This window comes from Apodemus sylvaticus, chromosome 4 (assembly GCF_947179515.1).
Source record: "Apodemus sylvaticus chromosome 4, mApoSyl1.1, whole genome shotgun sequence".
Classification (NCBI taxonomy): domain Eukaryota; kingdom Metazoa; phylum Chordata; class Mammalia; order Rodentia; family Muridae; genus Apodemus; species Apodemus sylvaticus.
Window position 1 is genome coordinate 77,985,382 of NC_067475.1, and position 15,288 is coordinate 78,000,669.

General features: G+C 48.1%; 1 protein-coding gene across 1 annotated transcript in view; it reads right to left on the reverse strand.

Moving 5' to 3' along the window:
- Positions 1–3,221: 3,221 nt before the first annotated feature.
- The window catches only part of Kcnn3 (potassium calcium-activated channel subfamily N member 3), a 149,382-nt gene continuing 137,315 nt past the window's right edge, over positions 3,222–15,288 (reverse strand). The window contains exons 6-8 of the mRNA XM_052180010.1: positions 9,030–9,157; positions 7,849–7,918; positions 3,222–3,545 (exon numbers count right to left, since the gene is read on the reverse strand). Of these exons, the coding sequence (XP_052035970.1) occupies positions 3,249–3,545; positions 7,849–7,918; positions 9,030–9,157 (495 nt within the window). The 3' untranslated portion in view covers positions 3,222–3,248. The remainder of the gene's footprint in view (positions 3,546–7,848; positions 7,919–9,029; positions 9,158–15,288) is intronic.

Genomic DNA, 15,288 nt, shown 5'->3' on the forward strand with positions numbered 1-15,288 from the left:
TCATTCATTTGGGTCATATATCGAGACATGATGTCATGGAGTTATGGAGGTGGTGAGATTGGCTCACAGACACTGCATGGTGATTTATTGATGATGATCACACACGCAGCCTTTGAGCCAAAGGTGCAGATTCTTATTTGGATGTCAGTCTAAGGAGGGACGGGCTTCTAGTCGGGTGTAAATTACCAACTGATGCTATGTCCTGAAGTCCCACTGAGATCAGTGGTCCTGGAATATCACAGTACATCCCTGACTGCACAGTACATGAAGCAATAATATGGCTTAAACAATGACAGGGTGGCTCTATATTTTTAATTCAAGTGTGCAGATATTTGGGGAAATATTGGTCTTCTGTCTGCTATTGCATTCCTGGAAAGATGCTAGGAGAGCCTGTGCCATTGGTCAGCCTGCTAGGAGTGAGTGGAATTGGAGCAGTTCAGGGCTAGAGCAAAATTACAGTAATTCATAGTTTTAAATTGCAGCTGACTCTTGAGACTCAGACCTCTTCCACTCCCACATAGCCTTAGAATCCACTAGCCTCCTTTCCCACTCAACTGAGATGCTTAGGTGATGTGGGATCATCTAAAAGATGCAGGGATACGTCTGGGGGAGCTAACCCGGATCCTCAATACCTAGGCCATCAAGGGTCGATCATATTTGCAAGAGAATTATTACTTCCCTCATGAATCTGCAATACTAGGATGGAGAAGCAGCAGCTCATTTACCATCACAAAGCAGCCTTCTGGCCCTGCCACGTCTCTTGAGGTATATTCTTTTGCTAGAGATAAGACCACACAGACCTATTGCAATACCAATGGGCCAGGCCGTCCTACAAATGCCCACGTCTCTCTCTAATGCTAGTGGTACCCTCCTGAAACAGCTCCAGCCATCCTCTTGACTAGCATTGCTAGCTTGGCCTTCAGCGTTTACTTAGTGAGAATAGCAACAAAAAGACAGATTTTAGACTATGTCCAGACCAAGATGGATATACAGCAGGAGAAGCGGTGGGATCTTGCACATCATTTGTGTGAAATGGGAACTAAATCCTAGATGTGCCATGCTTATAGCCACACAGCACAGGATCCCAGCAAGATGCAACAGAGAGCAGGGAAAACGGGTGAGGGCTGTAGGTCAAATGCCAGGGTGTGGGTCCAGCAGCAGTGAAACCAATGCTACAGAGAAACCAATGCTACAGAGAAACCAATGCTACATCGCTATTTCATCTGTTTGTGTATCTGCCTGTAGGTATGGTTAAACTGAAAACAGGAATACCATTCTCAGGATAAAAACAATCTTTCAGATAATTAATAATTAAAAGACCAAGTAAAAAGAATTAAATGCTAACGACAAATGTGGCCTCTCTGGTGTGCAAAGCAGCTAATGAAAATGCTCGAGGGAGCGATCAAGATAGACCATTAGGAAGAGAGGCCATTAAGACAGCAGCAGCAGGCTGGGGTGTGGTCGAGTGGAGCAGCACGTGTTTAACATGCAGGAAGCTGCAAGTTCCAGCACTGTGGAAACAAGACAGGAGACAGTAGCAGCCAGACGAAGGACAAACAAAGAGGCTTAACAACAAACACACAAAAAACCAAGGCATGTCTTCCATGCCACACCTGTCTGCCTCACTGTCCAGCAATTCCCTGTCCTGAGAGGACCAGGCCCAGCACTGCACAAGAAAAATGCACTTAGGAAGGCGCTGCCTCCAGGGGCTGGGATAACCTGTCACGGGGCAACTCTCAAAACAGCAACAGATAACATCCTTTTGTCCTTCCCAAAAGATGGATAAAATATTCCATGTATAATTTCTTAGAAGCAGAAATCGAAGACCTCGGGATGGGAGAGGTGATAAAACTCAATAGCTTTCCTAGCACAGCTGTGTGTACAGTCAGATCTCAGAGCAATGGGGGGAAAGCAGGTGCCCGTCCCTATCCCGGCTCTGCTGTTTCTGGAGTCTCTGGGAATCTGAGATTCAGTGGCGAAGGTTTTGCCCCAAGGCGAACATGGCACAACAGAAACAGGCTTCCAACAAATGTGTCCTCTCACTTTCTGCACCTGTCCCTAGGGCTCTTGTGTTCTCACAGTGTTTCGTTTTGAGATGATGTCTGGTAAGGTAGAAGGGACCACAGGAGCCACTCTCTACCTTTCTCCTCCCAACCTAGCAGGTGAGGCACTGATCCTTCCGCGCTCCTACATCTCCACCTGGAACCTGCTGCTTGGCTGAAGATGCTTCAACAAAGCCCCAGACAAGAGTTCCATTCACTATGGTGGCACTGGGCACACTTGTCTCCTCCTCTCCCACACATAGACACCAGGGGACATGGATTCCATCGGCACACATTGGCTTATTTGACTGGAAGAAAACTCTTCCAAACCTGTTGTTTTTAGAAGGCCGCCTATCTCTCCAGTGCGCGGTTGGCAGACATTCGCATCAGGCCGCATGCATGCCCAGGACACTGTGAAGGAGGGACCTGCATCTGCAGTGAAGCTCAGAATGTGGCCAATACCTGCTAACATCCTCAACTGAACATGCCCCACGGATCATCTCAGTGCAGATTTAGAGCTCGCTTACTGTGTGCAAGGTGAGGTACCAGGTCCTTTTCATTTGGGCTCAACTCAAACAGAAAAGGACCTGGGTTAAACATCTGTGTGTGTATATGTTGGATAGTATTATTGGAAGGAAAAATCTGGCTTTTTATTTGTCTATGCCACCACCCTCCCTAAGTCTAACTTGGGTATGTCCATTTTGGAAAGTTCTGGGCAGCTCTCTTCTATTTTGTCACCCAGAGGCTTCCTTAGACAAAAGGACAGGACAGGTGAGCTGAGGTCGCGAGGCAGCCAGGAACCCATTCCCCAAACCCAATACCACCCTTACCCAGCGAACCCCACTTTGGCTGGCTACCCTCTCAGCGGCTTCAGAGTGGCTGGCCCTCCCCACCTCCCTGTGAAAACCTGAGATTGAGCAGGGATTTCTGTTCTCCGCCAACTCTGCAGCAAGGGCCCTGACAGAGGCGTTGCTTCCCGTCACCTCCTCTTCCAGCTCCCAAGTAGAGGCACCTAAACAGAGATTAGATTTCTGGTTTCAAGGCATATCGAACAAAGCACGCTGAAAGAACGTGAGTCAGCCCTCAGCTCCATCTTTCTTCTTTCTGTTCCCTGGTCTGAAACTTCCTTGACAGCAAAGCGACCAGGAGAGAGTTGATTTGCATCTTAAGACCTATGGGTAATGCTTCTGGAGTGGGGAGTTTTATTTAGCAACTGCTTGAACTTGTGTATGGGGTTGGGAAAGAGGTGGAGCTGATCCCGATTGGGCTGTCAGAGGCGGGGGCGTGGCTAGTTCCCACGGCCACACTGATGCCCCGGGCCTCCGCGAAGGCAGTGAGCAGCTGCTGCTGCTGCTGACGCAGGGTATCTGCGATGAGCAGGGGCAGGGAATTGAAGCTGGCTGTGAGGAGCTCCAGCTTGGACTCCAGGCTGCCAATCTGCTTTTCTAGGTCTTCGCTCCGGTCGTTGAGCTCCGTGATTAAGTCATACATGACGTTCTGCATCTGGGAGAGACAGAGGGGAAGGCAGGAAGAAGAGCATCACCACAGAGTAATCTGTCACGGGAAGACGGAATGCCACGGGAGCCACTTCCGCTCAGCTGCCTCCCATGTCACCAAAGGAGAATTCTAGGATGTTCCGGGTGATGGACAGGCTGGGGTGGGCACTTTTTTTCTTTTTCTAAAAGGAATGGATATTGATGATCAACTTTATAATTTGTTTTGTTTTCACTATGTATTCCTGGGTGGCCTTGGAACTCAGTATGCAGACCCAGCTGGCCTTGAACTCACAGAGATCTGCCTGTTTCTGCTTTCTGAGTGCTGGGATTAAGGATATGCACCACCATGCCCAACTTAGTTTGCAATTTTAAATAGCAAATATACATGGAAGAAAAGAAACATTTCCCCTTTCTTAAATTGAATCTGGCTCTAAATGGTTCTCAGATTTGTACGGAGTGCTGGCCTCTAATGATTCAATAGGCGACACTGGGATGAGGATGGCCAGGGCCACAAACTCATAATTAGCAAGTCAAGGTTCAAGTGCAAGTCTTCAGCTCACTGGCAGGCCACTTAACCTCTCCTACCCTGGCCTCCTTACAAACTGGAGTTAATAACTACACATAGTTATGAGATTGCATCCTCGCCCCCACCCCCTTTCTATCCAGCAGTCAGAATATAAAATGCAGTTAATGCCTGGGGCGTGATCCTGGACCACAAACGGCTGTCCTGCCAACGAGCCGCCTATCTGCTCCTTGGCTCAAGAGGAGGCAGCAAAGACCCGGAGCCGGGGGCTTCTTTTAAGGGCCCTCTGACCTGGCAGAGGTCTTGGTTGAGCAGATGACACCTGACGCCTCAGAGTAGGCGTGCCTCCCATGTGCCTGGCAATGCTGCTTTGAGGGTACTCCTGACAGCCTCCTGCCCCGATCCTGCCACACGCTGTTCTTGGGCCCCACTTGTCAGAGCTCCCTGCACAGACACCCTGCAATTCCTGTGATGGTTGCAGAAGCCTGGACTATAGACAACAGCCAACCGGCAAGCACTGGGAATGTTGGCTCACACCCAGAGAGAGGGAAAGGTTCTGATGCCTGTGTCCATGTGCTGTGTGTGTGTGTGTGTGTGTGCGCGCGCGCGCGCGCGCGTGCGTGCGTGTGTGCGTGTGTGTGTGTGTGTGTGTGTGTGGTGTGTGTGTGTGTGTGTGTGTGTGTGTGTGTGTGTAGCACCCTAATCTCATTTCACCTATCATTTCTCTAGGACAGTGGTTCTCAACCTATGGGTTGAACCCCCTTTGGGCATGGCATGACATATCAGATATCTACATTATGATTCATAACAGTAGCAAAATTACAGTTGTGATGAAATCATTTTGTGTTGGGGGGGTCATCACAATATGAGGAACTGCATTCAGGGTTGGCAGCATTAGGAAGGTTCAGAACCACTGCTCTAGGAGGATGTGGAGGCCACAGAGACCGGAGGAGCAGGAAACAGGATGACAGAGAAACAGGACAGGGGGTGGGGGTGGGGGGGAGCAGTACTCAAGGCAGCCGCAGAGGAGCAGAAGGGCCGTGGGGAAATTACAGAGAGCCCCCTGCAGTTGGAATCTTGGAGGAGCAGATCTGAAGATAGCTCCTCACTCATCAGTTGCCCTCCCAGGGAAAGGGTAACCTGGTGTGTGTGTGTGTGTGTGTGTGTGTGTGTGTGTGTGTGTGTGTGTGTGTGTATGTGGTGTCAACTGCCTCCTCACAGGGCATGGATCCTCCTGAATAGACAAACCACAGATCCCAGGCTGGGGCCACAGGGCACCTGATGCACTCCAGTGTGTAACCAGGTGATGGTCATCTTGTTCCTTCCAGTTCTGGTTCCTTATCTGTGTTCATAATCGGAACTGCCATTTTTGAAATCTTTACAGCTCGCAAAGCAGGTTTACAGTTCCTATCTGATCTCCCGAGCTTCAGATGGTGGGATTGTTTTCCATCCCAGTTGAAGAAACTGAAGGGACTGGGTGAGGGGTCCAAGCCCTCCCAGCTCTGACAGCATACACGACTGAGGCCCGTTTGATACAGAAAATGCAATGGAGGGGCGCATTCTCAACCTAGGGATGAGCAAGGAGGAGGGGGTGGGGAGTCAGGAGGCAAAGCACAAAGGGAAAGGAGCAAGTGTGGATTGTGACACGTCCTTTCCCTTGACAGTGCTGCTAACTAACAGGATGGCAAGGGAGTGGGGACCAGCATGAAGCACACGACTGCCGCTGGAATCTGGGCCGGCCTCGAGGGAGGAAAACACAGAGACGAGATGGATGGATATCAGGGTCTGTCGCCTCCTCTGGTGTCATGAATGTTCTTTACAATGGCTGTCACGCCTTCTTCCCACAGACTGCACTCCTCAGTGATATATGGGTTTATTTCCCAACCCAGTGCAGGAGAGTGTTTCTCTCTCTCTCTCTCTTTCTCTCTCTCTCTCTCTCTCTCTCTCTCTCTCTCTCTCTCTCTCTCTCTGTGTGTGTGTGTGTGTGTTGCATGCATGTGAATCTGTGGGAGCCAGTTCATCGGTACAAGCATGCAAAAGCTCCGCAGTTATGGAGTCTCTCTATTATCCTCTGCCTTGTCCCTTTGAAGCAGGGCCTCTCGCTGAACTGGCGGCTGCCGCCTTGGCCAAGCTCGCTGGCCATCACACTTTTCTGCCCACCAATGCTGAAGGCTCATGCAGCTCCTCCAGGCTCTTAGTGTGGGTGTTGGGCATTCAAATTCAGATCTCTCTCTCTTCAGCAAGTGTGCCAAGTTTACCAAGCCATCTCTTTCACCTCATCAATGAGAGACTGTGGGCAGCCCTGCAGGAAGATGGACTCAAAACCTAGGTTAACCTGATATTTCTGGGGGAACATCAGCCACGGCGTGTCCTATGGGCGAGAGGTGAGATGGGAAACATTGCTTGGGGCAATGCTCATCTTCCTGAGCCACTGCGGAGGCTCACAGTCCTACCTGGTTCCTTCTTTCTAGTCACAGCTGATTTGTCTAAGGGCAGACATATAACTAAAACTGGCCAATCAAATCACCTCTCTCAAGAATTCAGAATTAAGAACAAATGAAAGTCAACTACACCCCAAGGTGACCTGGTGTGGGGTGGGGATTGGGGTGGGGATTGAGGTAGGGGAACAGCATCTGAGCAGGAGTGAGGAGGTGGTACAGGTGGTCTCCTGACACCCCCTTACCTCCTGGAAATAAGTGGTTCCAACATTTGGGGAGTACTTCCCGTAGGTTTTGATACTGGAACTCTAGTGTATTAACCAATATGCCCAAGACTCTAGGGGTCCGTTCATCCACTCCCACACTGGGTTCTGGGAAACCCCACCTGAATGCCCCTTCCAATGACACATGTGTCTGTGGGCATCTCCCCAGCTGTGACCGAGGGCCTCACTGGCATAGGAGTCCTTTCTTCGCTTTGATCCCTCTATTGAATGAGGGCCTGCACAGTCATCTCTGCCTGCTGGCTCGGTTCAAAGGGGGCCTAATTGAAGGCCTGAGGGAGTTTCCTTTGCTTTCCCAGGGAATACTGTTCGTTACAATTGACATCTGCTGGAATGTTCTGCCAGCCCAATCTGCTCTATAATTTCTATCAGAAGGTAGTAGGGGGCAGGGGGCCCTCCCGGTCAGACTGCCCACGCTCGGCTCTGCCCACAGTACTGATTTTCAAGAAGAGAGTCTGTTTATGATGTTGATGGCAGTAAAAGCAAGAAACGCTGAATGGCGATGTCATATTGCGTCTTAAGACTTAGGCTCTCAGGAACTCCATGTTCACTGTCAGCTGTCTGCCTGTTATGGCACACACACACACACACACACACACACACACACTCACACTCACACACACACATCACTACCACCATCTATTTGAGGTCGGGGAAAACCTGGGCTGTAAGGATTAGAAGATACAGGGAAATGAGTTTCCTAGTGTACCAACAAAGTGCAAGAATCGTGTCAGGTGTAACCCAAGTCATCTGCACGGCTCTCGTCACATCTGGCCCTCACTAAGGTACTTCCTTGTGTGACTTCTGCTTGTCTTTAAAAGCCCCTGGATGCACAGCTAATAACACACCAATAAGGATTGGTTAGCTAATTAGTTATGAGCACAGGCAAATATGAGCTATTTAACTTAAGAAACAAACGCCAAGTGTTAAAAGACAGGACACACTGGTAGATTACAAATGCTCAAAAAATGCAAACCTAGACATTTAACCAAGGAGGGGTGCCGTTGTCTTGCTGACCCTGCTCTGTGCTCTGTGAATGGGGGCCAGGATGCCCCAGATGCCGCTCACCTTGGAAAGGTCCACCAGGGTGTTGGCTTGGTCACTCAGCTTCCGTTGTTCCATCTTGACACCCCTCAGTCTGCGGGGAAGAGTTGAAACAGGCATTTCGAGGTCACACTAAAGCGTCAGCCCTTCATCATTCCTGAGCTTGGAACTTAGTGTTGGGGCCGTGAGCACAGGGGTCGCTGATGGAATTAGACTTGTCAGGACCCCCAAGAGAGCGAACTCGGGTCTCCAGGCAGGCTCCCCTCGGCACATTCAGTGCCTGGCTAGTCTCAGTGCTCCACTGCTCCCTGCTTTCCTTTGGGTTCCCTCTCCTCCAATGTCTGCTTCCTGACTGTCCAGGATCCTCAAACCTGTGAGTCAAAACAACAGCCTTTCTTTTGTTTCCCTGCTCTATTTATTTATTTGCTTATGTATTTATTTGGGGGTCGGCAGGCTCTCGCCTGACCTCAACCGGAAGTTGTAGTCCAGGATGGCTTTCAACTCACAGGGATGCTCTTGAGTTTCAGGATTACAATCACGAACCACCATACCCAGCTCTGTACTCTACTTAAACACTCATATTCCTCTATCACAAAAGGAACTAGTGACACACACACGTGTGAAGTTAAGGCATGTGGGTCTGTATACATGTGTTTATTTCTATGAATATGTATGTGTCCATGCATGTGTATATGGGTCTGTATATATGTGTGTCTGTGTCTTTATGTGTTTTGTATATGTCACTGTGTGTTTGTCTATGCATCTCTGTGTGTGTCTGTGTGTGCATGTGTCTATGCATGAGTCTGTGTGTCCATGTGTGTTCATACATGTGTGTGTCTGTGTATGTGTCCATGTATGTCTGTGCATGGGTCTGTTTCTGTATGGGTGTATCCATGTGTGTCTCTGCCTCTGTCCATGTGTCCATGTGTGGTGTACATATGTGTGTATGTGTCTCTATGTGTGTGTCCATGCATATATGTGTGCATGCGCATCTGGGTAGCATGAATGCCTTTGGGTCCTTTCTCCCTCGGCAGCCTGCACACCGCCTCACAGGCAGTCAAAGGCTAGCCTGAGCTCGGTGCTTTTGAAGTAGAGCAGAGTGGGTTTCTCCTGCGTCTCCCTGGCTTGAGAAGCCGCAGTGGAGCTGTGGTAGCCTGCATTTGGTTTGGCCAAACAGTCCACTGCTCTGGTGCTCTGATACTCACTGGTGGATAGCTTGGAGGAACTTCCTCTGGTGTTTCCTGACTTTGGCGTGGTCAATCTTCTTTAGCAGCTTCGTGTGTTTATAGATTAGCCATGTTTCCCGGAGGACATTGGCGGCGGCGTTCTTGATCTGAGGAAAGGTGACAAGCAGACGGCAGGTTAATTCCTAGGTTCACAAAATAGGTTTTTTCTTGCATGTGTGGCTGCCGTCTGCCTCCTGAGAAAATGGCTCTTCAGAGACATACTTTCTTAATCAAGATCATGAAACTCTTAGAAAAAATGATTGAAACACATCTTTTATTAATCTTGTATCTGCAGCCTAGACTGGAGCTTAGAGCTGAGAGGCATTTCTCCTTCTTCTTAATGGTTTCATTGCTGCCTCCCGGCTGCCGTTGCTGATGCTATATTTAGACAGGCTGCTTAGCAAGCCCTTGAAGTCTGGGGTACAGTTTGGATCAATAAATACATGCCATCAATGCCCTCATAATCAGGTACCACACTTCACTTGAGAGTAACAGGCTTCCTACCAACTGGAAATTTTTAAAGGTGTCTTTTGAGAAAATGTCTTTCTTACAAACTGCAGTGACAGATACCAACAAGGCCCCTGCTCCTTTTCTAACAGGCCAAAGATTATGCATTGCGATTTCACATGGAAATGTAATTGGCACAAAACTGAAATCATCTCAGTAGTGTCTGAGAATCAGGGAAGAGGCTTAGGTGCGACAGCACAGCTGCCTCCTTCCTGGGGTGGCTTCCCCAGGCACTGTAGCCACAAGGCTTCATATACAACTCTCTTTCGTTGACATGGAAACCACTGATACCATCCAGCTCCTGACTGAGCTGAGACCTATCAATGGCTTCCAGATGGCAGGGGACAAAGTTTTAATCCAAACACAGACATCTTCAGCATTTACTAGCATACTAGCAAGCTAAACATATTTCTGATTAATGGTCTCCATTTCTGTCAGCTATGCAACTGGCCCAGGACCACAGGCCCAGGGCATGAAGTGAGGAGACCAGCCTAGAAGAGATCAGGTGGCTTGCCAGATAGGATTTTAATAAAACCAGAGACTACAGACCAGTTCTGAGGCTAACACCAGCATATGGGGCGCTGCGACCATGCTGAGACACGCGGACGGGAGGCCTAGGAAACATTGCTTCGCAGTCCGACAACGTGTATGTATTTCAAAATCTATTGCTAAAGCTGTAGTCTTCATTGGCGTTGATGTGATGTTTTTAAAAGAACATCTAAGTCTTTTCAGAAATGTCTAAGTGACAAAAATAATACTTTTTGTTGTTGTTCAGGAAAAATCTACTGTGGAATGGTTTTAAATGGTTACATTGGCCACTCTGCCACTCTCTTGTTTGACAGGGAGCAGGTGGCAGTAAGAGGAGGCTGGAGGTGACCAGTGCCTAGCTCCCAAGGCAGGGCAAGCAGATGATTGGCTAAATAGGTGGTGGGGAAGCAAGGGCTTTCTCCCAGCAGAGAGGATGCTGCGGTTGCTCCTTAAAGGGGTGGGTGATTTGATACAGGGTCTCTTCAGTTTCTGTGGGTGCTTGGCCTCCACGGAAAGCCTTAAAGATAGGAAGGAAAAAAGTCTGCTCAAGTAGTTCCAAGGATGAGTAGGGCCCTAGTTTTACAGTCTCTTATTAGGTATGCAGACAGTGCCACAGAATAGCAAAACGAACAAATTCTTGACAATGGTCTCTGTGTCTGGCTAACAAACATTTGAAATGAGAAAGCCTATAGGCTGTATGCATCATTAAGCGGTTTAGAAGCAAATGCCTAATTATCTATAGCATGAAGGGAAGGCATCTTAGGCTAACACACACACATATCCAAACACACACATTCACACACATATACTACACACATGCTCAGATACACAAACACATGCACATACACATATATGCTCAGGCACACAAACCCATGCACACATATAATGCTCAGGCACACACACATGCACACACTCAGGTACACATATGCATATATACATGTATGTACACATACACATGCACACACACATACATTAGGCATGTACACATATACATGCACACACACTTTAACACATACACACATATATATGAACACACACTCAGGCACACACAAGTACACACATGCATGTGTACATGTTCAGGTACACACATACATGCACATACACATGCTTGGGTATACATACACACATACACACATGTATGTTCTTGGGAGCACACAGACACACACACTTGTGAGGCACTGCTGATGTGTGGAGGGAACAGCTGGTTTTAGCATGGCTCCCCTGTCCAGGTCTGGCTAACATCCTCACAAACCCACGAGCACGGGTAGGGCTAACACTACCTTGGTCTTACATAGCCTCAGCCCATCAGCTTGCCAATGGCAAACAGTCAGTGCGGATTTGAGCACTATATAAATTTTAAAGTATCAGACAGATATTGGTTATTATTATCCCCACTTAAAATAGAAGGAAACAGTTTCAGAGATGGGATGAAAGGCCAGACTTCCACAGAGCTAATGGCTAAGTTAAAGCAAGAGTCAGGTCCAAGAGGTGCGCACAATTCCCACATGGTCTGAAGGAAGACATGTCTGGATTGTATCTGACTTCAAGCAGAACCATTTCCTCTTTCCCAGGATCAAGGAATTGAGAAGGACATTGGTTTGGTTTTTGTCTTCCTTTTTTAAGGCATCTGGCCCTCATTCAGCAACATGACAGAATACAGACTTCAAGTCGTGCCTTCAACTCCAGCCTAAATGAAAGGTGCTGAAGTCACAGCTTGGCCAGGCGGCAGAGAGGAATCACATCATCTTTATGGGTGTGAGAGGGAGGCCCCTGAGCATTCGGGAAAGCAATGGTAAATGCAAGCCCTTGCACTGACTGAAATTAATTGCTAGCAAACGGCCTGGCACAAAGCTAAGTAGATCGATATCTGCAACAGAAAAAGCAATAGACTTTTAACCACACTTGGCTCTCCCGAGTCTCCCTCCATCTCACCTGGCACCCGGCTCTGAGTATGGCTGAGAAGACAGCACTACTTCAGCCCCTCTTGGGGCCTGCTCAGCCTCCACAGTGTGAGACACCCTTCCCTGATGAAGACTTAGGTACCTTTTGAGCTCTCCTGATGAACAAAGGTACCACACCTAAAAGATGTTTCCAGGATGCAGGGTTGGGAGGGTCAGAGCTTGAAAGGGAAGCAGCAAACAGGCAACGCTGTCCAAGGTTGACTCTGACTGGTTGGGTTGAGGTGCCACTACTGGTGGCTGGGTGGGATTTTTTATGTGTGAATGGTTAGCTCTCCAGCTTCCAGACACATAAACACACAGGCTGATTGTTTTCACTGTGTCTATAAACTCTCTGACCCCCACGTGGCTCTTCACTCTGCTTAAGTTCTATATACTATAAGATATATATTATATACTATATGCTACATGCTACATGCTACATGCTATAAGCTATATGCCATATACCATATACCATATGCCATATACTATATACCATATGCCATATACCATATTCTATATACTATATACCATATACCACATACCTTATACCATATACCTTACACCATACACCATACACCTTATACCATGTACCATGTACCATATACCATATACCACATACTATATAGTATATACTATGGGACTGTTTTGTTTTGAGACAGAGTCTTACCACACAATCATTGAAATCCTGGAACTTGCTATGTAGACCAGGTTGGCCTTAAACTCACAGAGATCCCCCTGCCTCTGTCTTCTGAGTGCTGGGATTAAACAAACACACTACCTTTCCTGGCTAGGAAGGACAGACTCTTCACATTAGCAGGACTGGGGAAGAAACAGGTTTGATGAAACTCTCCCAAATAACTGTGAGTTAACGGCTATGCCAGGCTTTGCAGAGCACTAATGTCTGCGTTATTTCATGTGTTAATGTTCAGATAAATGTGCTAAGTGGTGGGTTGTTTGCTCCACTGTGGATCTATTACTGAGCTCTCTGACTTACTTTCTCTGTCCATTTGAAGGACAGTTAACAAATATTAACAAGTACCTATGATGAGCCAGACACTGTCCTAGAAAGGGAGAAGAAAAAGGTCAACAAGTCAATAATGTCTTTAAAAAAAACAAAAACTGGGTCTCACTCTGTAGCCTAGACCAACCTTGAACTCACCGTTAGCCCAGACTGACTTCAAACTCAGAATCCCTCTGCGGCAGCTTCTCGGGCTTACAATGCACACTACCACTCCTGGTGAATCGATAGCATTCTTGCCATCATGGAATTAATAATCTTTGGGTGAGGAAGTACGAGGTTAAAAAACCACAGTATCAGACACTAAGTGCCTCAAAGAAAATTAAAGCAAGCCCGGGCTCTAGCAAGTGTAGTTCATCTCGGAGACGGGCTTCTGTGTTGATTAGATGCGAACACAGGTAGAGAACTCAACATAAAGCCTGCCCTTGGTGTATTTCCAGGCACAGTTACTTTGGTGTTGCTTTTTTATATATACATTTCTCATTACATTTATCTGTTTATTATGGGATGGTATATGCATCCCAGTGTATGGCTAGAGGTTAGAGAACAACTTTCAAGGGTCAATTCTTTTTTCTACCATGTGGTCCCAGGGAGCACACTGAGGCCGCAGGCTTGACGGGAAGTACCTTTTCCCACTGAGACATCTTGTAGACTCCGGTCACCTTATTAATATCGCTTTTCTAATATGTGTCAGCTTCTTCTTATGGCCCTAGCTCCTGAGAGAAGAACATATGTAGGAGGACACATCTGTTCCCTGTATTCATCATCACAGCATCCCATGTTACAGGCTGCTCTGGCCACCTCTCCTCCAAGGAAGCCGTGTCCTTCTTGGTTGGAGAAGGCAAAGGGGGGATCTGAGCTGCCTGTCAGCCATGAGTTACATCTCACGGTCAGCCCGGGGACTCCAACTAGCAGAGATGAGGAGCATCTTGTTGGGAGACCTGAGGCAGCCTGTCTCCAGAGCTTCATCGGAGGTGTCCACTATAGACCGATCGCCCCCTTCCTCCTGCCAGACACTCTTCCTCATCTTCCTCCAGCAACAGCTTTCTGAGAGTCTCTCATCACCTGCTTGGCCTCCTCTCTTTCCTTCCTCCCTCATAATCCACAGTCACCACCTCACCTAGAAGGGGCTTCGTTAGCATCTTTGTCAGGACTTTGGAATGGGGAGAGAAGCAGAGAGGAGATGTATTCTGTGGTTCGGTGTTGGAGTTTTTGAGCTTGACTGGTAACAATTCAGTGACAAATGGCAGGTCCCCCCCAGGGCTATTAATGTGGCACCAGGCATTGAAGTCAGGCTGGCTCTTTCTTGTCTTGCAGGCCTGGGACCTTAGCCACCGTGCAAAGCTCAAGGAACTAACCGTGTTGGGTAGTGGCTGGAGTGACTGCTTCCTGTAGACAAACCAGCTCCTCCACAGGTACCAGCAAGCTGCACGTGTTGGGCATCCATCCCCTCCCCCTCTCTGGACCTGAGTATTCACATCTGGTTTGGACCAGCTCATCTCCAGGATCTTTCCTGTTTCAGCACCAGGCGTTTCTATTGTTGCTGGGGAAAGAAACTCCATGCCCAGTCTCTCTTGGTCACGGCCTTTGTGGGAATGTCATTTGCACTCCTCTTCTGGGAGAATTAGCATTTCTAGTAATTGCATGCTTGATTACCTAATGAAAAGCTTCTTCTGGGGACCTAATCATGAGCCGTGACAGCCATGGCCATCCACCTAGAGGTCCTCAGCCAGCCTTCCTGTCCGCATAACAGTCATTGCCATTGTGTTCCCCTATAAAACACCCCTACAAAGAGTAAGTCTTTGAGTGAGCCTGCTGGAAACATTTCCCCCGCAAGCCTTTGACATTTTAGAGTTCAGGTTTTATTTAGGACTGTTCAGTAGGTTCTAGGGCTGCCTGAGGCTTTTTGAGTGTGTTAGTGATATGTTCAGGGTGACATCAGGTCTAACGGGATGAGAAGGGTGAAGCAAAGTGCAGGATGGCTGGTCTTTAGGCAAGAAAAACCAGGAAGAGGGTGCTTTACGGATGCAATGAGAGGAGCCTTGGAGAGATCATCAGAGTAAACGGCTAAGTGAGGGGCGGGGCCCCGAGCGCTGCAAGGTAGACTAGCCTGAACTGGCACTGTCTTTGAACCTGGACTGTGCAGGGACAGTGATGTTTGTAAGCAGCCCTTGAGAGTCAGGAGCCAGACATAGTTCAGGGCTTCTGGGTTTGGCTTTATGCACTGATCTCACAGGAAATGTAG